Below are 22,758 nucleotides of genomic sequence, written 5' to 3'. Positions count from 1 at the left end.
GTAAACTCAGCAGCGCTTCACACCGCAAAGACAAATTCTGGTCACTGCTGCAGCTACTGAGGGAAAAGGATCGGTTTAATTTTACACATTGAAACACTGTAACTGGACTTTTCAGCAAAGGAAACAGACTTATTATATTAGAATGGCTTATGTAGGAAGGAAAAGTTTAGTGGCCTTGACTCCTGTGGTGTTAGGATGGCGGCAGGTTATTTGAAACATGAGCCAAGACGTGACGTAGCGATGCAATGATGCAAGGGGCGGGACCGGAAGAGGCGGGACCGGAAGAGGCTCGCTTTGCCTCTCACCTGTCCAGGTGAAAAGCAGCAAGCGCATTTTTGATGAAATTCCCAAACACACAGATTGTATTTGAACGTTTCATAGTTCTTGTTTCAAATTCCTGCAGGTACATGATTGAATGAAATATTGATCGTTGCTTTGAAATGCTACAAATGATTCTCCAGTCATCATGACTTTGATCCAGGTGTGGATGTAGTTGCATGTGTTGGGGTGTCCTTTAAGACCATTTTCATTGAACTGTGCATTTCATGCTCCGCGTCAACTCCCACTTTGGGTCAGTTTCCGTTTGATTGTCCACAACGTCTCCTTTTGCTGTCGCTGTTCCATGTTTTTATGTTATTTTATTGAAAATGGGCTCCACTTGAATGTTGCGTTGAGAAATTGTCTGTGGCAGTTTGGCAGCACATTTGGTTTTGCTTGTTCCTTTTGGTTGTTGTGTGTCAGTCCCAGTCAAATCCCCATACAAAATAACCCTAAACCACCAGAAAAACACAAACTTGACAACCTACAAACCCTCACAGGCTCAACCCAAACTACCTAACATGCCGGCATTCTACCATTTAAAGACTATAAAGAGTACAACAATGCCACCCAGGGCCTCAGTCAGTCAGATGGTCAGTCAGGGTCTGGTGCATGCCCAATCCGTCCGGTATTCCTGCTGAGATTTCCAAAGGAGATGGTCGATTGGTTGTTTGAAATTCCGCACGCCGCAGTTCCAGAGACGGGGCCGAACGAATGAAAATTTCTACATTAAAACGAACCCACGACAACATAAGTTACACGAGAACGGAAGGTTCAAAAGGTGTCACGTTACCTTGACCGCCGAGACGAAATAGTAAAAAGAAACAAGCCCTACTGACAATATGCCCGAAGGTCGCATCCTGGTGGCTGTTCGACGACCCGGAGGAGGCGACGATGGCGTCGATGCGATCGTCACCTGAGGAGGAGGAGGAGAGGACACAATTTTAACACGATGACATTCCTTTCTGTGTTGCCATTGGTGACAATGTGCATCACAGGGTTCACTGCACCTGGTTGAAAACGCTGCATCAGCCACCGAGTCCATCACAACTTCCTGGAGGCCTGCGGGGCAAAAGGTCACACAGCACCATGGTGAGTAAGCTGCTCAGGTAGGATCTGTGAGTCCTACACATATACAACCTCACTCGCAGAAGTCCAGGCTTCATGGCGCCAACCCCCAGCGGCTCTGAGGAGCAAAACAGTCACAACGGCATGGTAAGCGTCTTCACTGGGAGGATGTGTTAAGGTGCAGACATACTACCTCACTCGCAGGAGTCCAGGTGTCAACTCAGCAGCTTCTGCAGAGCAATAAAGTCACAGAGTGGTAAGCAAGTATCTTCACTGGAAGCATGGGTTAAGGTGAGCTGCAGACATGTTACCTTAGTTGCAGAAACCCAGCCTTCAAAGTGACGAATCTGCGGTCCTGTGAAGATGAAAACAGCCATGAACACACACACATTGGCTCAAACAACCCCCTGTTCTGTAAAGGCCCTCCAGTGCTCAGACAGGAAACAGGAAAAAAGCCTATTTATGCTATTTAAAAGGCACCCATGGTGACCGAGGACTGGACAGAGACAGGTTTTAGAGATTAAAAGGAGGAAGAAGTGCATTAAATTACAAAATGACTAACTGCTCTATGTCCTATGTTTATATTGTAGCTATGTTTTTTAAAGAACTGATATAAGTTGGACTACAACCTGGGGCCTGCTGGGAGAAGATCCCTTTAACTGTCAGTTTTTCTATTCTACATTTTATTCCCTCCATCACATCAAAACCTGACGCCTAGATTTACGCCATAGTAACGACACAAGTTATGTCACCTGTTAAGTTTATACACTAAATATAAATTCTAAACTAAATATTTAATTTTAAGTTCTAACACCTCAGCTAATATACATACATCGTCCTATTTTATACCCTCGCCAAAGACTCCGACACCTCCAGGAACTCCTGAAGCAGTCCAGGAGCAGCAGTCCAGGAGCAGCAGTCCCTGCTCCTCTGTTTCAGGCCTCATTTCCTGACAAATGGACTCCAAGCCTTCAGGGTTTCATTATTGATTGCTGATTGAATGGAAGATTGGCTTCTTCAACAGCCAAGAAAGCAGCGTTGATGTGCCACAAACCGAGTCTGTGGTTCAGTTTCAGACAGTTGCTAAATGCATTGAGCCTTCATTGAGCCTTCATTGAGCCTTCATTGAGCCTTCATTGAGCCTTCATTGAGCCTTCATACGTTGGTGTTTTCAGTCTTCAACCCTTCGGAGTTCAAACTCCTTTTTCAGCAGCTGTGAGCTGCTCCATTCCATGAGCATCCTTTGCCGTTAGAGGATCCGTCCACGTGGATTCCTTCTGAGGTGTCCTTTGCTGTTTTGATTGGATTATGAACGGGTCCAGGGTGCCACTTTTGTAGTGGTTCACTTCCTTTATTACTCATTTTTATGTTGCGCAGTCAGATTCAAACCCAATCAATCAATCAATCCCAAAACCACCAAAAAAAGCAACTCATGATAAGACACAACCACAAACCAACCAACAGCTCTCTACCACAAAACCACAACACTAAGACAAGATGCCGGCATCCCCACATCCTAAACATCAACCACACCCACAGCCTCCTCCACCACCGCCGCCTACAGTAAATCCTGCAAAACACTAAAGTCTAACTTGTTTTAACATCAACTGATCTATTACTAACTTTAAAGTCATTATCATGTTTTAGGTATTATTGCCATATTTCTTATCAGGTGACATAATCCCGCTGCTATCGTCATAACAACCCCGCTTCGCAAGATTTAGATCTCATAACAACCTGAACTACTTTTATTATTATTCTTTATTTTGTTTGTTATTAGTTCTACCGTTGATACACAACATCTAAGTTTTATTATTCAGGCTTTCCTATTACCAATTACAATAATCGTGAACTTGCATGGTTAAACTGACAGGATTTAAACTAGTCCTGACCTACATATTTGTAATTATTTGGTGAGATAATATATATATATATAAAATGTAACTGCTGCCAGAAAGACATGAAAGAAAGGCTTACCCGCTGCTTAACCTACAGGTTAAGGGGTGAAAATCATTTAAAAAAAACATAAGCCATAAAGAAATGTATTAAAAAACATAGCTTGACATAGTCCAGCGTGGAGATGTCGTCCCCTCAGACCGCAGGCAGGTGGCCGTGAGCTGTGGAGAACAAGACAGACGAGGGTCATGTGTTGCCCAATGTTCGACCCGTCCTCCATCCCTGCCTGAAGTCCTCCACCATTACACCCAAAACATCACCCACAGCCCGCCTCCTGCTGTCTGACTGCACTCACCCGTCATCACCGAGGAGGGCCTGGAGCAGTTTGGGGGTCAGGGACCTCTGGCTGATCTCCTCACAGGACAGTAGCTGAAAGACAAACGGCACATTCTTCAGGTTGGTGTGTCCTACCTGCCAGGAGACATCCACTCCCCTTGTCAAGCTCACCTTACTGCAGCTTCTCCCAGAAGCCCAGAAGCCCATCAGCTCCCTCATCAAAAAGGCCCAGAGCAGAGGATGTACTTCCTGCGGCAGCTGAGGAAACTCAAGGTGCCAGCCAGAATGATGGTTCAGTTCTACACGGCCATCATTGAGTCCATCCTCACCTCCTCCATCACAGTGTGGTACGCTGGGGCTCGGCTGCAGCCTGCCATCTATCAAGGACCTGTACATCTCCAGGACTCTGAGGCGTGCAGGTCGGATCACAGCTGACCCTTCTCACCCTGGACACGGACTCTTTGAGCCACTCCCCTCAGGCAGGAAGTTACAGTCCATTCGGACCAGAACCTCACGCCACAAGAACAGCTTCTTCCCCTCTGCTGTTGGACTGTTAAACTGTAATTAATGCACTGCTCTGCACAAGGACACTTTAGTATAGTCACTGCACAATGATGACTATTTGCACTGTTTACTCCATCTTGCACTACTTGCACACTAGTACCACCTCACCGATCCATGTGGTACCCGTTACATTACTACATCATTACACTGTTCCATTCGTTCATATAAGGGTCTATGTACCATTACATGCGCCATTCATTTTATGTTCTGTTCAGTGTATGTCTGTTATGCCATGTCTGTTATGTCATGTAAATTTAGCCTTACTTTAGTTTATTTACTTAATTTTATCTTAGTTTTTATCTTATTTCATGTTAATTGTTATATGTTCTTTGTATGCACCAATCACTAAGGCAAATTCCTAGTAATGTGAACCCCCTTCACTTACATGGCAATAAACATGATTCTGATTCTGATTCTAATTCTGAGAAAGCACCAACGAAGGCCTTCCAGGCCTGACTAGGACAAACATCAAACATGATAAAGTCACTACATGCAGCTTTTTAAAACAAAGCAGACAGTACCTGTCTTCACACAGCCTGGACCCACCTCTGCAGTCTGTGCATTGTTCCTGAGCTCTGTGCCATGTGCTCTGATTATCACTGCTTTCAGCTGTGTCTGATTATCACTGCTTTCAGGTGTGTCTCTGGAACTTGTGCCTGCAAGTTTCCCCTGTTCACCACTAGATGGCAACAAACGTTCTTAGTTGGGAAGCATTCACTTTACACTGATATTTATGAAGCATTTTCATTTAAGAGACTTTTTATTATCAACTGCACCATGTGTAGGACAAACAGAGGAATCAACACTGCTTCTTATTTTCATCTCTGTAATCATAATCTGCAGTCATTCACTCTCAGTGTGGAAGCACTAAAATGCTATTGTTACTGAATAAACAAGAAAAAACTGTTAAATCATCTTCATCTTCATTTCCTCTTCTTCACTGTAACCTAAAACAAGCAAACGATAACTGTCAGCACTGCTTACTTGTGCTGATTTTATTTTAGTATGTATGTTAGCACCATCTAGTGGACAAACCCGAACATTGCACTTCTGTGACAGCCTGCGCAGACCTACTCTTCACGCTGCTGAAATACACACTTCATACTTTACACCAAGGCTCATACGTTGATAATATTTCACTCTGTCCTCATTCATTGTAAATTTAAATATAAAAACCTAAATATTTGATTTGAACACGTGTGTGAGGATGTGCTGCTGAAAGCTGAGGAGAGAGCAATATGAACCAGAACTAGAGGCTGCAATGCTGGGTCGGTCCACAGGAGGGCAGAGTTTGGGGTTGAGCTCCCATCAGAACACATAAAGCAGTGGTGTTACTCACTGTGGTCACCAGGGGGTGCTGTGCTGCAGTGTAATCATTACTCAGAATGTTCACCAGGTGCATTTTGAAGAACATGTTTTCAGAGGTGTTTCTGTATTCAATGTCTTATTGCAGCGTGTTCCACCTCCTCAGAGGCAGATCAGTGTATTGATCATAACATACATTTTCAATGATGTCTGCAGGTCTGAAGTCATCAGCACTGCAGTGGATCAGTGCATAATAGGCTCTGAATGGGAGTTTCAAGGATAAAGCACAAAGAGGCTCAGAAACTGTTGACTTTAAAGGGATAATATGGTGTTTTTTTAGACATGTATATGAGCAGGCAGCACAGCAGGGTGACGTAGGAAGGACTTTTATCATTTTTAACCCCACTTTGCTGAAAAGAAGCGACCCCATATACACTCCGATCTGCCCTGATCCATCACATTAATCCTGCAGTTTGCCAGAATGTGCAGAGACCCACCCTAAACAGAGTGAAGTATTGATAAAAGGCTCTTCTTGAATTAAATATTAATCCCATTCACTAAGAAGAGGATTACTGTAGTACATGTATCAGTTAAGCAGCTCACACGGAGAAGGAAGGGGATGGAGGGAGTGAAGGAGGTTACAGGAAAATATCAAAACATAACAGCAACCTTATGCTGCATTTTGCAGTTTGCTGCATGTGTGCAAGACATTAAGGATGAAGGTGCAGCCATGATGGACGAGTCTCTGCCTGCACCTTCTCTAAAGCTGCAGACCAGAGTAACAAAGCTGCTGTGAGAACCCACTTTTAGAGCCAATAATGGCACTTTAGGACATCCATCACTGACACACACACACACACACAGAAGTGGGATGTTGTTACTTGGCAACATCATTTCAAGGTAAATAGGTGCTATAAAAAGGCCTTATATAAAGAAACAGTGTGCGTCTCTGTCAGCTGCTGCAGCTTTCCAGCCAGGCAGACTCATTCTGATGCTGTGACGCCGTCGCTGTTTGACTGGAGGTGAGCGCTCTCTTAGAAGCTGATGGAATCAATCGTCACTTCTGCACGGATACAAGCCGCGAGCTACAACACGTCGGCTTCTCTGACAGATTTTCTGCTCAATGAGCTGCTTCAGATCCATGTGTCACCTGCATATTAATCCATTGAATGGCCCTACAGTCATGCTTCCGTTCCTACATTTTCTGGGTTGCCATGGTGAGGACACACAACCATTCATCTACCAGCAAGAGGTCAACATATAGGCTACTGACTTCTATCACTCATGTGTATATAACTGATGAATCTATCTGTATATGTTAAATTACATTTTACATTCCTCACTGTGTGGCTCAGTAATACTCTCTCTAGCATATTACATACAGCCGTATTGCCTTTAAATCAACAGAGAGTTGGCTATAAACAGGAACTCTGCTCATGAAATTGGCCCCTGCACTGTACCAAGTGATTAAATGTATAATTATGGCGTCTGTAATGAAAAAAATGCCTTTTAAATAAGCGTCACTGTGAGCTGCAAGGAGCTGCTAATTAGCAAGAAATGTGAAAACGAAGAGCATTAATCACATGTACACGCCTCTGTTTGTGTCTGCGGATGAGTGCGTGGGCGTGTGAACGTGGTGAAATCAGTGCATGTGTTCAGTTTATGCTCAAAGCGTCCAGCAGAGTGCAGGAAAGACAAGACAAGACACGTCCCTTGCGTCAGGCAGAGCCTCAGTCTGCAGCTGACCCAACCAACGGCCATAAAACAGACTTCCAGGAGATGGACGGTGACATTTAAAATGCAAAAAAAGCCTTTGTGTGTACAGGCCACCATAGTGAGAGTGTGTGGATTGCAGCTGATAAAGTAATAAACAACAGGCACATAAATCTGTGTCATAAAAATGGAGATTTCATGAAAGATGTAAAGTTATTTTGAGGCAGAATCTGCCACCAGACGCTGATGAATGAGAGAGAGAGAGAGAGAGCAGTGGAAAGACTTAAATTATTCCTCTGCATCTGGCAGAGCTGAATATGGGATGGTCATTTTTGGCAGTGTGAGAAGTTTGCATAATGACTGAAACTTGCACTACTTAATAGACTGCAACATTCAAATGAAGCTCCAAATTAAAAACGGGCTCAGAAATAAGCCGTTTGCTGTAAAAATATTACGAAAAAAACAAAAAATTCTGCACTCCTCTACGCAGTTAGTGACATATGAGCGACTCACTTGGGACCAACAATCACTTCACAAAAAACACTCCAAGCTTTTGGATGAACTGCAGGCTTTTTTTCCTGAAATAATCATTTCTAAATAGTTTTTTAAATCATGTTAAATTATTTTGTACTTGCAGCCAAGGAGGAAGGAGCGTTAAAATTCAACAGGAGGTCAAACCTAAAACACAACATCATCCCACTGATGCTTGGCGATGAGATAAGAGGATCAACACTCGCGCCGACAGTGACGGTTTCACCAATTTACCACATTTATGTAAATGATTCCTGAAAGACAGCTGCTGTAAAGCCTGTGTTTTTTTTGCAAGACGTGTTTCATTCAATTAGCCGAACAAGGACTGATGCAGAGATGCAGTCATGTTCAATTAAAGCTAACATAAATCAGGTTTCCATCATTGCCACTAATGTGGAGCTCTTCCACTGTATCATGATGAGAACAAGCCTCTTTAATGTGTCTCCAAAGAGCTTGTTTTTTTTTCATAATAATTATTGCAGTGAGCTGATGTGACTGGAGATATGAGTGAGTCGTTTCTGGGTCATGGTGTGTGTGTGTTACTCTCTGTGGTATTGAACACTTGGGGGAATTAGCCCTTTAAATGTTTAATGATTTTAGGGAGCTGCAGTAGCCTCTTGAAGAAAAGTTGATCGTCTGGGGAGCGTGGCAGCGTCACCAGCATCATCATAGGGCTGTTTAGTGCAGTGCAAGTGATGCCAGGTTATGATGAGAGGAGGTAAGAGAGGGAGTAACGAGCAACAGAGTGTATCAAGACGAGCGGGCGAGACAGAAAGGAGAAGTAGGCTGCTGCTGCTGCTGCTGCTGCTGCTGTGTATCATTGAGCTCATAAAACAGAAAAGCATCATCAAGAGTCAATGTATTCCCCCAAGTCTCCAAGACAAGTCTTTTGATGCTTGAACAGACTTTCTTTCTCTCTCCATCCATCCCTTCTCCCACGCTCTCTCTGCTGATGAATTAGAAGAAAGTGTGTCAGCTGGCAGGCAGGGAGGGGAGAGAAGAACCCAAGAAGACATCAGAAAGAATTCATTCAGCGAGTTCTCAGCGAGACTTTTCTGGGTCAGGGTTGGAAACGCACCTGGATCCGTCCACACAAACATGTGGACGGCTGTTGCTGCACGGCTGCTGAAAGGCCTGCCAGCAGTGAACAAACTTCCATCAAACTTCTGACTGCTGCTGGGCAGATAAACTTGCAGGCTTGCAGCAAATGCTGCAGGTCATTCCGGCTCCTTCTCCGGCTCGCTTTCTCAGCTTTTCTTCGAGGCACAGCGATCCACATCCTCCAGCTGATGATGTCTGATGTGTGAACAGCTTGTTCATTTTTAAAGCATCAGGATCCAGATCAAAGTGAGTGATAGCAGCAGAGACAGAGAGAGACATCTGCTTTGCTTCGAGGTCGTCCATCACAATATCTGTCCGTCTTTCTCGCTGGGTTTATCTGTTTAGACATTTTGCTTCCAAGAGCAGCTGACAAAGTTGAAGAGTGTTTTCAGGGGACCTGGTGTGATAGGACCAGGCCCGCTCGTCCCCTCTGTCAGCTCCCTAATGATTCGTTTAATGATAGACTGAGCAGTGCATCTTGGGCTTTGGCCGACGACCCCCATGGGAGTCCACCTCAGGACTGAAAATCCAAGCTCAGCATTTTGCATTAATATTGTGCTGCCTCTTGAAATGAAGGGGGAGGTGATGATGATCCTGTTGTGACAGACACACACTGCATTCCTCCCTGCAGGTGAGTATTGTGTGCAGGCTGTGTAGGTCCCTTCAGCGGCCCCGACCTCCTTCTAACGGCCTAATTATGATCATTAGCATTAAAGCAGGAAACCTGCCTCTGTAAATACACATTATCTTGTTCTCGGTGTGTTAGCGTGGCTCACTGACGGCCTGTAGCTTGCGCTTCATCTGCACAATTAGCAGCACAGAACAAAACAATAGGTTCACATGTCACTCTGAAGAGAGGAGCGAAGCATCATCAAAGCTGAAAAATAACCTCCACCTCCACAGTGTCTTTTACATCCCAGCCTTTATTTATCCAGGGAGCTACTGTTATACTCGTATACACCATCACTCTGTCACACATTCATTTCACACACATAAAGTAATTCAAGTGGGAGTTGCCAAGTACAGTAACATGTGTAGCATGTTGGACTAGCTGCAGCGGAAGGAGACGGGGGTCAGGTGCTGCGCTGGAGGGCGTGATCATGTACACCAAGCGTGTACACGCATGCTGGCAACACGAGTAGTACACCAATACAATGTAATATCATTTATTTGATGGATTAACATGGTAATCTATTGAAAAAGGAAGAGAAACATACAGAGATATACAGTAGAAATCTAAGCCTAAATACATTGTTGTGGCAGCACAGAACATTTCACATTCCATTATGGGACCAAGGCCATACAACACCTGAAGTCTTTTTTTGTTTTGTTTTTTTTGTTTTTTTTTTAAGATATTTTTTTCTTTACATAGGCTCACATGGCATAGAGTCATTTCTAAGATGAGCGGTTGGCAGCTCTCATAAGTAAATAATAATGATAATATTCATAAAAAAAATCTCCCGAATCTGTAGTTGCATGCATGATCAACAAGTAGCTAGAGTTTGTAACAGTTGCTTTCGCCCTCACTTCACTTTTCAACTGCACTTTGTAGTTGAATTAAATAAAATTTAAAAAAAAAAATCATTCATACAATGATTCACTGATTTTAAATGTCACCACATGAACCAGTAAGTCAGGAGGATCAAACTTTTTACATTTCATAAGTACAAATAAAGGTCTTTGGACAGACTTGCTTCCAGAATCCAAAGTTACTTTAAGGAGGTGCTGCGATCGTGCAACGTCAGGGCGAAGCCAGTTAGATGGGGAGTCTATAAAAATTGTGCAGATTCAGGGGCGAGCTCATGTCTGAGCACACCTTCACAGAAGAGGATCAGGGCCACGAAAACCTCCACGCTCACAGTGGCCCTCGCAGTCCTCTGCAGCTTTCCAGTCTACACAGTAGAAAATAAGACTCAGGGGGCCACTTGAATGTGGAGCCCTTACGTTAAACAGGGCTGAGCAAATCTGTGCAGCGACAATCCCAAGTACAGTACATTCAGTTCTTTAGTCATTTATCTCCCAGATGTCAGTGCTGTGTGTTTTTTCTCTACATGTATTCTCATACACAAGAAGATGGCTGATCGCTCCGTGACCTTAGGTGGAATGGCACACATTTTGTCAAAGGAAGGTGGGGGACGAATATTTTTATCCACAAAACTATTAAACGTTGACATTTGTCGGTAATCGAGCAAGCAGCACGGAAAATAAATTGCTTTGCCGACGCCCTTCACTCTATCAAGAGCGCCTTATCCATGCACATGCGCACACCCCTCCTCTCTCCCTCTCTCTGTAACCTTTTTAAAGAATGGGTGGTGTTACATTCTGGTGGGGAAATGATGACCATGGCTCATTATCCTCTCCCTGAAGAATGGATCTGATACATTCAATGGCTAGTATGTGCTTATAACTACTGGACAGACCGGTTATCAGGCTCCATCTGTGAAATCCATTTGCATCACTTTGTCGCTGTGTGTACAGCAGCTGAACATACATACAGTGTCAGGGGTGGTGGAGTAGGAATGTATTCAGAGTGCCCCACAAAGTGCTCCAAAACCCAAAAGATGCTTGGCCTCTTAGTTTAATCCTGTCTCTCTATGTGTGTGTGTGTGTGTGTGTTTTCTCTAAATAATCTGACGGGTTGTATGACAATCACAAAATGATCATTCTCATTTTTGGGTTGTACACACAGTATATATATCTACATATATAGATATATACATTTATGTATATACACACGTATGTACAAAAACATCCTCCTCCTTTCTATCACTATGACAGAGTCGGTGCCAAACAGAAGAAAAACAAGGACAAGTATAGGAAACTAAATGAATACCTGAAGACACGGAGTACAAAAATATTGGAATATTTCACGGGTTAAGTAGGAACTGTCGCCCAAAAGGCCCTTGGCAGTAGTTTGAAATAAAAGCACAGGAACTTTGCTAAATTTTGAGTGCAATTCTGTGGTGCTGTCACTCCAAGCGCTCTTGCTGCTTGGCGGTAGACGTGGAAAAAAATGGCAGTTTTTTATTCATAGTTGTGCTTCTTTTGTTTTCCTCCTCCTCCTTTTTTAACAAATGACTAAAACGTTTAGTGAAAAAAAGACGCCGAAAAGGTTCACAACCTGAGTCACAATCATCCTGAACGGAGGACAGATTTAAGTTATTGTACTGTTTGGGTCACGGATCAATGCATAATGTGCTGCAGTTAGAGGGTTTATTGATAAATACAGCTGTGCAGGCAGCGGATCATCAGTATACTAATAGTGCATAGGGTACCAGTGTTTTTAGGACGTCTCTGTAGTATAAAGAATTATTGTTTGTTTAGAAAAGTCTCTGCCTTCACTCTGTGTTGTTTTTTTGTTGTTTTTTTTTTTGCAAACACTGTATTATTTATTCAATTGCTGGCTTTGGATCTTGCTATTTACACATGACTGAGAGGGCAAATGTTGGGAAATGACGGCCACAAGTCCCAATTACAGTACGTACTTAAGAAAATAAAAAGAGCTCAGCACTAAGGATCCAAGACCGCAAATATAAAAACAATGTGATGAGAACTTGGTCCAGAACTACGTAGTCTTTTCTCAGTCTTTTTGTGGTGAAGTGTTGCAGTCAGACTCCGACATGTATAAAAAGAACAGGAAGAAAAACAAAATGAAAAACAGTCAAACAGAACAACAACAAACACTGCAACAGAACAGTCCGATCAGACGTAGTAGAGCCAGTAGATGAGGTTGAACAGTGAGAAAACAGAGGGGAAGATGATCCGTGACCAGCGGTCGATGGCGTTCACATCCGTCAGGTCAGGGATTTTGATTTTGAGCTGGGAGGACCGCCTCCGCAGACGGCTGCGTTTCATCTGGGTAGACCGGTCCAAGGAGTGGCGGCTGGTGGAGCGCGGGCCGACCCCGCCGCTCTGCTTGCGGTACTGGATGTGGGATGAGGCCGTGCTGTCCAACTGCACCATGGACTGAGAGTTCCTAATGTCCGCCACGCTGGTGGTGATCTCGCCTCCTGCCACCTCGTTGTGAATCTCCAGGGTGGTCAGCAGGATGTTGCCATGGCCGTGTGGTTCCGCCTGTAAAAGCATAAAGAAGAGAAAACATATTTAAAACAATCAAAAATAATCAACGAGATGTTTTATGATATCTTCCTGATGAAGCCTGGTGCTTACATCTAGCCAGCAGAGGGCAGTAATGCAACACCAGCTGCCACAAAACACCAAAGACAGACAGACTGAGCATGCGCAACACCACCTTTGGGGATGCTCTTCTGGACTTTGAATGCATGCCTTTAGAGACTGCTGGGACTTTGGTGTCTAATTATGAGAAAACGCTGCAGTCAATCACCTCGGAAGTCACAGCAGAAAGACTCGGAGACATCTTTAATAAGAACACGGCGAAACCTGAGATCTGTCTCACTTTGCTGTGATGTCATGTTTGGTTTGTGACGTGAGGGTCGTTTGTTGTTCGAGCCCGTCTCCACGTTGGGATAAGTTGGCGCAACCAGGCTAATGTTGTGCGTAATTGCGCACAACATTAGCCTGGTGTTTGTTTGTTTGGTGGTCATACATGTAACTCTAGTCCTTCATCACATTAAACTAACATTTGAATCACACACTGAGGATGTGATACATCATAATCCATGCTTATGATGTGTATCCACGACACAACTCAACATGGATGATAGGTAGCGATTATTCATGCACATGTAGCAACTGTGGAAGTCCCACATTCCCCTTCAACTACTTTTGGTGTCATTTGGTGCAGTAATGCATTAACAGGTCATTAATGGCTTCCCGTGTTGTGCTTCTTCTGCAGCACAGACCTCTGACACGGACACAGTCCTGACAAACATCGTGTTCCTTCAGCTGCAGGAGTGGTTTGGTTGTTGTGTTTGTGTAGCTCAGATAGTTGTAACAGTGACATGTTGCAGCTCAACCTGCTGCAAAGGCCAAGTTTTCTTACTTTTCTCGACACACCTCTGATCCCATTGACTAAACAGAGCTGGCTGATTATCATCTGAGCTGACATCAGTGTGTGCATGTTGACTACTTTAGATGTTTGCAACTCATCGGTGGCGAATGATCTAAGTCTTCTTAGCATCATGATCGTTTCTTTGCCTTAAATAATCCAGGCTAAGGGGTCATGAAGCCACGAGGCTGACATCTGACCAATGAGGAGCAAGTGCACTATTAAACAGGTGTGTGTAGTTATTGTACAGGTTTTAGTGTGTTGAGCTCTTCAGACTGCTGTTACCTGGTCTGTTAGGGGTAGACTGGGGCTGTGGCATCCTGAATAACGTAATGATGCATTACATTAATCAGGCACTGTAATGGCACCCTCACAGTGTATGCAGATGTATGATGGGGACTGTGCAGTGACTACTAAGACCGGTTCAACACATCCTGACATGCGCTATGAGAGGAATGATTTCATCGATGAGATGCAGACAGCATGCATTCAGCCTGTATATGTAGCAATGCCATGGAGATGCTTGAAGTTGCTCAATCCGACACATCCATGTTAACTGATGGCGAAAACGCGAAGTTGTCTCACGGAACAGACTCACCGAACGTGAGTGTCGAAGACCTTTAACCTGATTGGACCGCTTTAGGGACGCAGTCCTACTACCTGCCTCCTGAGGGAATGAAGACAGTCATTAACTGGCCATAACTCTTTGCGTTAGCTACAACCATTAAGGACAGCTAGAGAGCCACATCAGTGCTGCACTACACTTTACACTTTGTGTTTACATTAAACAGGCTACATACATCTATGCTAGTCTAGTCAATGGAACCTTCTAGTTCTACAGGTGGTTCACTGTAGATGGAACCTGCAGGTTCTACAGGTTCGGGTTAGCCATTAAGGTCTGGGTAGAACCTAGTGTCTAACCAGGTTCAACCTATTTAGGGTTATTTCTTCAGCACAACTTCCTTCCAGTACCTGACTGAGTAACAATAAAAACTATGGCCAATTGTACACTCTGTATAAAAATAGTACACCTAAGCAGTGAATGAAGGTCAAGTTCAGTCTCACCCGTGCAGCGTCGTACTTGGCAGCCCTCTCGTTGTTGGCCTTCTCTGCCTTCTCTGCCAGCTTCTTTTGCATCTGAGGACCCCTCCCGAAGAAGATGTAGTTGACGAAAGCGTACTCGAGCAGAGCCAGGAAGACCATGACGAAGCAGCCCATCAAGTACATGTCGATGGCCTTAACGTAGGGGATCTTGGGAAGCGTCTCCCTCAAGTGGGTGTTTATAGTGGTCATGGTCAGCACCGTGGTGATTCCTTTGGAAAAGAACAACTCATCGATCACCAAATTGCCAAGAACATGCACATTCCAGCAGTGGGGAAATATCTCATGTCTCGTCTGCATCCTGTCAATTACTGCACATAGACAAAGCTGCAGAGAATACGACCCAGGTCAGATAATCAAGGATACATATATGTCAAGTGTCTTGGCAATTAGTTTGGTACGGTGCCCTGATCATAACCTGAGTCTGTCTTCCAGGAAAACCGAAACCATTTTTAGGCAGATGCTCCCATCTCTTTTCTAACCTGATGGCCACACAACTCCAACAGATGTCTTAGACGTTACCATAGAAACAGAGATACTTATGCAGAAGCCTTGTTTGCACTGCAGCTGCTTCTTCTACTAGTTCAGAACAGGATTGACCCAGTGTATGAAAAAATGACTACCAGGACTGCCATCCTGAAGTGATGAAGAAACACATACACACACACCTATTACACCTATACGCGCAGGAGCTGCGTAACCTCTGCTTCATTGAAATTCAAATGTCTGCCTCAAAACATCCAACGGGCCCTTGGTCATCAAGCAGAAATAACTCATTAGAATAATGCTGCATGTATCTAGCCCCCAGCTCTTGGTAACCTTAACCACTAGGTCTAATGAATGGTGTGGTTATTCGCTTTTCCAGGAAAGGCACCTTCACACCTTGTGTGCCGACAGTGAGAGACAACTCATAACATTCTACATGAACTGTTTGTTCATCCATACCTGTGTGGGCTTGAAAGGGTTCACAATGGTCAACAATTGAAACCTCTTGTAGTCATGCTTCTTCTCTATTTATTTGGACTAAAAGTGCATAATGTCCTCACAAAAGATAGCAAACATGAACTGCTAACATGCTATCTTTCAAACAGGGTGACCTCCCATTTGGTTCAGTAATTAATGACACAATTGAACACCAAATTATCTCTCACCATTGACCACCTCTCTATAGAAATGCCTTGCAAATAGATGAGCCTCATATATATGCAAATCCTGACCTCCTGCGGTGCAATAATGCTCTATCTTATCTCATCACAGATACACAGCAGACACACAGCATCTGTACTTCTTTGTCTGCCAGCGTTGGAAATAAATGGAGCCTATCAGTAGCTGGGATGCTCACATAACACACACAGGCGATGCTTTCGGTGTGTGTGTGTGTGTCATAAAGTACAGTGAGAAGACAAGGAGCCGTCTGCGGCTGGAAGGAGGGAGCAGGATAGCTAAGGTCAGTGTAGCTCTTAGTGTGATTTATTGGCACATTACAAGGCTAACAACACTCGTGTATGTGTGTTTCAGGTGTGACCCACACGTGCACATGCTCCCTGTCTCCGCCCCTGCTGGATGCTGCAATCTTTTTTTTTTTTTTTTACCGACAGCCCTGTTCTTTATAGGTGCACCATTACTCTCCATCCTTCATCCCCCCTCTCTCTCTTTCTCTCTCTCTCTCTCTCTCCTGCTTCACTCCCTCACTCGCTGTTCGGACAATTTAATCAAAGGGGCCGTTCGCCCATGGGCCTCCCTCCTTTTTCATCACACTGTTCCCTCTCTGGGGAAAAATACAGTTTCATAGCCTCTCTATCTCTTCTGCTCTCCCTCACCCCCACTCTCTGTCTGTTCCCTCATTGTTCTCGGCTTCTTCCTCGTTATCTCTGTCCCTCACGCTTTTTTACCTCAACCAGATTTCACCATCATTTAGCAGTGGTCTCCCTCTTTCCATCCCCTCCCCTCCCCCGTTTTTTCCTCTTGTTCCTATGTCCCGGAGTCTCTTTTCCACCTTAACAGCTAGAACAAAGGCGCACAGCAATCAAATCTCCTCTAATCACAAGCCAACAGACCATTAGCAACACTGCTCAGCACTATAAAAAGGAAAAGGTATCATGTAGGATGCAATAACGTGCGTGGAATGGCAATGGATGTTAACTGTGAGACAGGAAGCATCAAAGCTGTGCTAATTGAACACTTCAATCCATCACTTGCAGACAGCTCAAACTGTCAGCTATCTAGTTAGCATGCACTCTGTTTGAAGCTTTTCAAGGTGTGTGTACTATTACACTGAAAGTGCTCCTCTACCAGCTAATGCCCACACTTTGACTGTTCAGATAATACAATTATAAATGAAGGGAATGACTGGGGGATATGGGCTGCAACCAGATTAGGACACCAGCAGGTAATGTGTAACTATGCAGGCCTTTAAAATTGCTCTGCTTCAAACAATTCAATTGTTTGCCTCCTGCCTCCTGGAATTGATTTCCTACTGATCATAACACTGCTCTTACTGGCAGGTTCGGACACACAAAGGAGCAGCCCCCCCCCCACACACACATTTGTGCAAGAGAGATACCTGCTTGAAAGCTCAAAATGGTCCATCAGGGTGGAGAGAATGGAACTCTGGCTTTAGAGAAGCTGCACCGGATATTGCAGCGAGGTCACAAACAGCAGCAGCTCCGAGGCATCCGATAATGACCGGATATTGCATAAATGCCTTAATGAAAGTGACGTCAAAGAATGTGCACACACACAGAGATGCTCTCCACCATCAAAGCTATGGTCAGTAGTTAGCAGAAATAATCATCAGTCAGCTATTTAATGGGCATCATAGGAGGGATGGACATGAAATCATCCCTATTATAAGTCGCTCCTCTTATGATCGTTAAAATTCATTTGCTGCTGCATAAATTAAAGCCACAGCTACAGAATCATAAGCATTATTCTCTCATTCATCAGGATTTTGTTTCATATTACACATGGTGCAGAATCCAGCAGACTGCTGTGTCTGTCTCAGACTTGTTTACTTCTCACAGTGGCCCCGCGGTAAGCACTCTTCAATGACAGGTGAATTAATGCTCATTAGGGATGTGATGTATTCGTAGCTCCTCAAGGCCTCTCATTGACCACAACAACTACAAACACAAGGTATGACCTACTGTTGTCCTGTATGCTGCCCCAGCAGAAAAAGGCCCAGCTCCACTCCTCTACAAAATTCAGGAAGCCCCATCTCTCACAGTGGTTATGCTTCTTACCTAAAGCCACTCTGGCTGCTGACGCGTCATAGTTTATCCAAAAGGAGACCCAGGAGAGGATGGTAATCAGGATGGATGGCATGTATGTCTGCAAGATGAAGTAGCCGATGTTCCTCTTCAGCTTGAAGCTCAGAGACAGTCGAGGGTAGGCACCTGAGGAAGGAGGAAGCAAAGTGAAACCGATGAAGGGTGTCGTGTTTCGACCAGTTAAAAAGTCTTTAACTCGGTTATACTGACAGACATGCAGGGACACCTTGTGTTTTTGTTTCAGTTTCCATGACAACCCAGGCAGCATGGGCTGCATCTATTGCCATGGTAACAAGCATCTCCTTCAGCACACTCACAAGCACACTCCAACTTGCTTTCTAACACACACTGTGTGTGTGTGTGCATGGACCTCCAATAGAGATGTAGATTGAATCACTCCACTAGGTTTCTATTTAAAAACCATCATCATCATTAAGATGCACACACTGATGTACAAATATATAGTAACCATATGATTTTATGGTGTATAAAAACTTGATTTTTATTGCCCCCCCCCAAAAAAAAAAAATTTGTGGAAATATATAGTGCTTTTGACATTTCTGCAATACAACATTGACAAATGTCATGTATTTTTTCCACTGGATGATGTCATTTTTCTAGCCTTATTTGGGGAGGACATCTAATGAGCTTTGAAGCCTTCTCTTTTTCTGTTTCTCTCATCTGTCTCTATTATGACCTGCCAAGTGTTTGCTGTCTTTTGTAAAATGACTAGAGAGAGACATTTGTTTGTTGTCTTAAATTACGGTATAAAAATAAAACTGAACTTACTCCTATATTGTTGTCTTCTTTTCCATGTTTTAGACATACTAAGACGTATCGGCCTAACAAAAAAACCTGTTTCCATTGACAGGAAACTGTATTAAAGACATATATAACACATTTTCAAACACTCCAATAAATACATAAAGGATTCTTTTTATATCTCATGAGATGGATCCTCCTATATTTGGCTGATGATAAAACAGTTCTGGCACCAGTACTCGACACATGCTGAACATACAGTACGCTTCATTACAGGGTGAATATGGGAACAGACTGTCGCACTTCCTAAAATAGCCCATTCACTCCTCTTTTGATGCATCCGTAACGGCAGCTCCTCCTGCCTAAATCAAAACTGAGTATCTCCACAGATGCAGAGCTGGCTTAAGGAAGGAGGAGGCCGAGGTTTACTTGTGTGTGGGTGTAGAACTGGACTGGCTGTAACTGCTACACCAAACAACATCCGCGAGTGGGAGGCACACCATGTGTGAGGCCATGGAGGAGAGGAAGAAGAGAAGATGAAGAGGGGGGAAAGTTGTGCTGATGATGACAGCACTACTAATAGAGTCTAAGGGGACGGTTTGGAATGGCAGCACCGAAATGTCGGTGTCTTGCTTTTCTGTGTCTTTTGTCAGGGGTGCAGGCAACCTGGGACGGTGCTCTGGATGAGCCAACAATAAATGTTATGAATCCATTGATCCAATATAAGCTGTTTCCATTACGAAGTGGCTACTCTTTTTTAGGAGATTTTGAGATAGATATTTTTTTTATTAGCCCTCATGGACTGTTCGCAAACACTACCCTTATGTGTTGTTCGGGACAAAAACGTCCCCTAACTTTAACGGTTTTAAAAATATATCAGATAAATATTTTTTTGAATTTTTTTTGCATAGACCTTTTAATTAACTTCAGTTCTGATCAACAGTAGTGAAAAAATCATTTCCCAGGATTTTAACCCTTTAATCACCAATTTTATAAGGGGTGGTGCTGAAAATTGGAAAAAAACACACAAAATGGCTCATTTTTAATAGAAAAGGTGAATGTGGACTGGATTTTTTTAAACCTTTATTACAGTCTTGGTCATGTCAAACATCAGTAAAAAAACTGACTTTATTGCATTATTAGTTTTTGCACAGCACTGGATTTTCATTTTTTCTCCCATTTTGTCCCATAGACTTCCATTATAACCACATTTTTTGACTGCACAGCCATGGCACTACATAATCATGCATTCTTGATTGTTGGTGGTTTACCCTGTTGGTAGGAGGTAAAATATGTGATTTTTACAGTTAACAACTTAATGACCATTCCTGGGGGAAAATGATTTTTTCACTACTGTTGATTAGAACTGAAGTTAATTAAAAGGTCTATGCAAAAAAATTTCAAAAAAATATTTATCTGATATATTTTTAAAACCGTTAAAGTTAGGGGACGTTTTTGTCCCGAACAACACATAAGGGGGTAAAATTTGCCCACAGTGTACTGTTGACCTATGAAAAATTTTAAAATCATATTAACAAAATGTATGTAAAATTAAGCTTGTTGAGCAAAAATGATTCAATTTGCGCACATATTGACAAAGTTATGGCCAAAATAAACAGAAAAATTTCTCTCAGAGGACAAAAATGTCCCGAACAGTGCATGAGGGTTAAAATGTATTCCTCAGAATGAAGACAAACACAAGCAAAATGGCTGCTTATCTACAACACATAATGTTAACATATTCAGCAGAAAGGGCTATATATATATATATATATATATATATAATATAAATATATATATATATATATATATATATAATATAAATATATATATATATATATATATATATATATATATATATATATATATATATATATGCCCTGAACCTGTGGGCTGTTTCAGACTGTCAGACAGCAGGGTAATTGGCATCCACTGCCTTTTATAAGCGGGACGGAAAGCATATTAAACAAGGTTGGAAAATACAAGTAGTGGAAGTGACAAAGACAGAAAAGAGGGACAGAAGAGAGAAAAAAGGGGGACGGGAGTAAAAGGCTGGCTAGTGGTACATGTGATGAAGGAAACCTGGTCATTAGCCAGCCTTGCAGGGACCCTTTGATGTGCTTCACACATCCTGCCAAGAGCACAGCAGCAGACTACTGGACACTAAACTTTAATAGTCGCCACCCGCAGGGGACAAGCCGCTTCTCACAAACAAGTGCGCTCTGATTCTGCAGCACATTCACACAGTATCCACAGCGAAGGAGACAGCGCACTGTACACACAACATGAGTTATGGTAAACACATTCCAGCACACACACACAGCAAATACAGGAAACGGTAAACCACACTGAGACAATACAGATGTTAAAAATACCCAGAAAGCAAAAACAAGAGATTTACTTTGTCCTTTTCAGACCAGGCGATGCTCTTCCTCATGAGCATAACTTTTGTGAGAAATTAGTTATTACTAAATGTCACACAGATTTCATTTTCCCGCTGCAGCTCCGGAGAAGTTGTCCCTGCAGACCAGATTATGTGGTCGTTGGTTTAGGGAGCGTCAATAAAGTTCTGAATCTCAGCGTAAACACATTAAAATCTGATAAATGTAGAACCTCGGTGTGCGACGCATTAAACACCGAAGATCAGGGCGTATATTAAAACACCCCCGTGGGAAATAAGGAGGGCTGAATTACTCTTCATCACTGCTCCAACACCAATTAATCACAACATGACATGTGATATGGGAAATGTTTTCGCCACGTACACACAAATGGACTTAACATGACACCATGTCTTCTAAATACCCCGAGAGCCCCTGAGAGGTGAAACGCTCCACAGAAATTGGCTGTTGTGAGCCTATAAATAAGACTTGATTGATGTGTTTTGCAACACCAGTTAATGACAACGCCAACGTCTGTGCACCGCTTCCCTGTTTCCTGGGCTCTCACATTACATTAGAGGTTTGGGGGACAGTTGTGTGGTGGTTGTAGTCTCCATTAGACAATAATACATAAGTTTGAAGCCAAGTTTTTAGTGCCTTAAAGGTCCCACTCCTGCTGCCGCACTGATTGATTGTATTGATTAGGTCCTTAGCATTTTGTCTCCGTCAGCACAATAACTCAAATGAATCCATAAAAAGTCACCTCTCAGGGCCACAAAGCACCTGACGGGGGGCGTCATCTGCTGCCTAATTTACGGCGTGTTTTGGCTAAGCACCACTCCAGCCTGCTTGCATCAGTCGCTGCTACTTGAGGGATACTTCAAAGGCTGCGCTTTTCCTCATTTCAACCCAATTAGAAGCACTGGCAAACATAACTTTGACTCGGAGGATTTAAGATCAACAGATCAAGCTTTGGCACAGATCTGTTTGCAGAAATTGATGAACTAACCAGCTTGAAAACAGGCCAAATGCTTGACATGAGCAGTATCATCTAAGATGCAGCACATACGCAGCATACCTGTGGAAAAGACTACGTTTCTGGACACCAGCTTGTAGTCGACAATGGAGAACTGAGGCAGCTCGATCCGTGTCACCCCCGTTACCGCCGTCTCGCCTCCTTTCCAGTAGAACTCAATGTCATCTGTGGTGTAGCCATCTGTAGAAGAACACACACACACACACACACACACAACAAGGTGTAACCATCTGTCAAAGCATCACTGGAGACCAAGATATGCAGTGTTGCTGATCATCCAACTGGGCTGTCATTTGGGAAGGAAAGAAAAAAAAAAAAACATGTTTGAAGTTGTTTCCAACCAGACGCTGCTTTGAGAAGCAAGTCAGGTTTGATCGAGTTCATAAAAATGTCGGAAGATTCAAAAAT

General features: G+C 43.3%; 1 protein-coding gene across 4 annotated transcripts in view; it reads right to left on the bottom strand.

The window, feature by feature from the left end:
- Positions 1-10,298: 10,298 nt before the first annotated feature.
- The window catches only part of LOC114452305 (gamma-aminobutyric acid receptor subunit beta-3-like), a 38,367-nt gene continuing 25,907 nt past the window's right edge, over positions 10,299-22,758 (bottom strand). For 2 of the 4 annotated variants that reach the window (XM_028431558.1, XM_028431574.1), the window contains 5 exons: positions 22,393-22,530; positions 18,145-18,297; positions 14,867-15,114; positions 14,400-14,468; positions 10,299-12,906 (listed from right to left, as the gene is read on the bottom strand). In XM_028431558.1, coding sequence (XP_028287359.1) covers positions 12,535-12,906; positions 14,400-14,468; positions 14,867-15,114; positions 18,145-18,297; positions 22,393-22,530 — 980 coding nt within the window. In that variant the 3' untranslated portion in view covers positions 10,299-12,534. The remainder of the gene's footprint in view (positions 12,907-14,399; positions 14,469-14,866; positions 15,115-18,144; positions 18,298-22,392; positions 22,531-22,758) is intronic. The other 2 variants (XM_028431566.1, XM_028431582.1) reach the window with 1 other exon arrangement.

The sequence above is a fragment of the Parambassis ranga genome, chromosome 2 (genome assembly GCF_900634625.1).
Source record: "Parambassis ranga chromosome 2, fParRan2.1, whole genome shotgun sequence".
Lineage (NCBI taxonomy): Eukaryota > Metazoa > Chordata > Actinopteri > Ambassidae > Parambassis > Parambassis ranga.
Note: the sequence above shows the minus strand (reverse complement) of the source record. Positions and strands in the feature narration are given on the sequence as shown.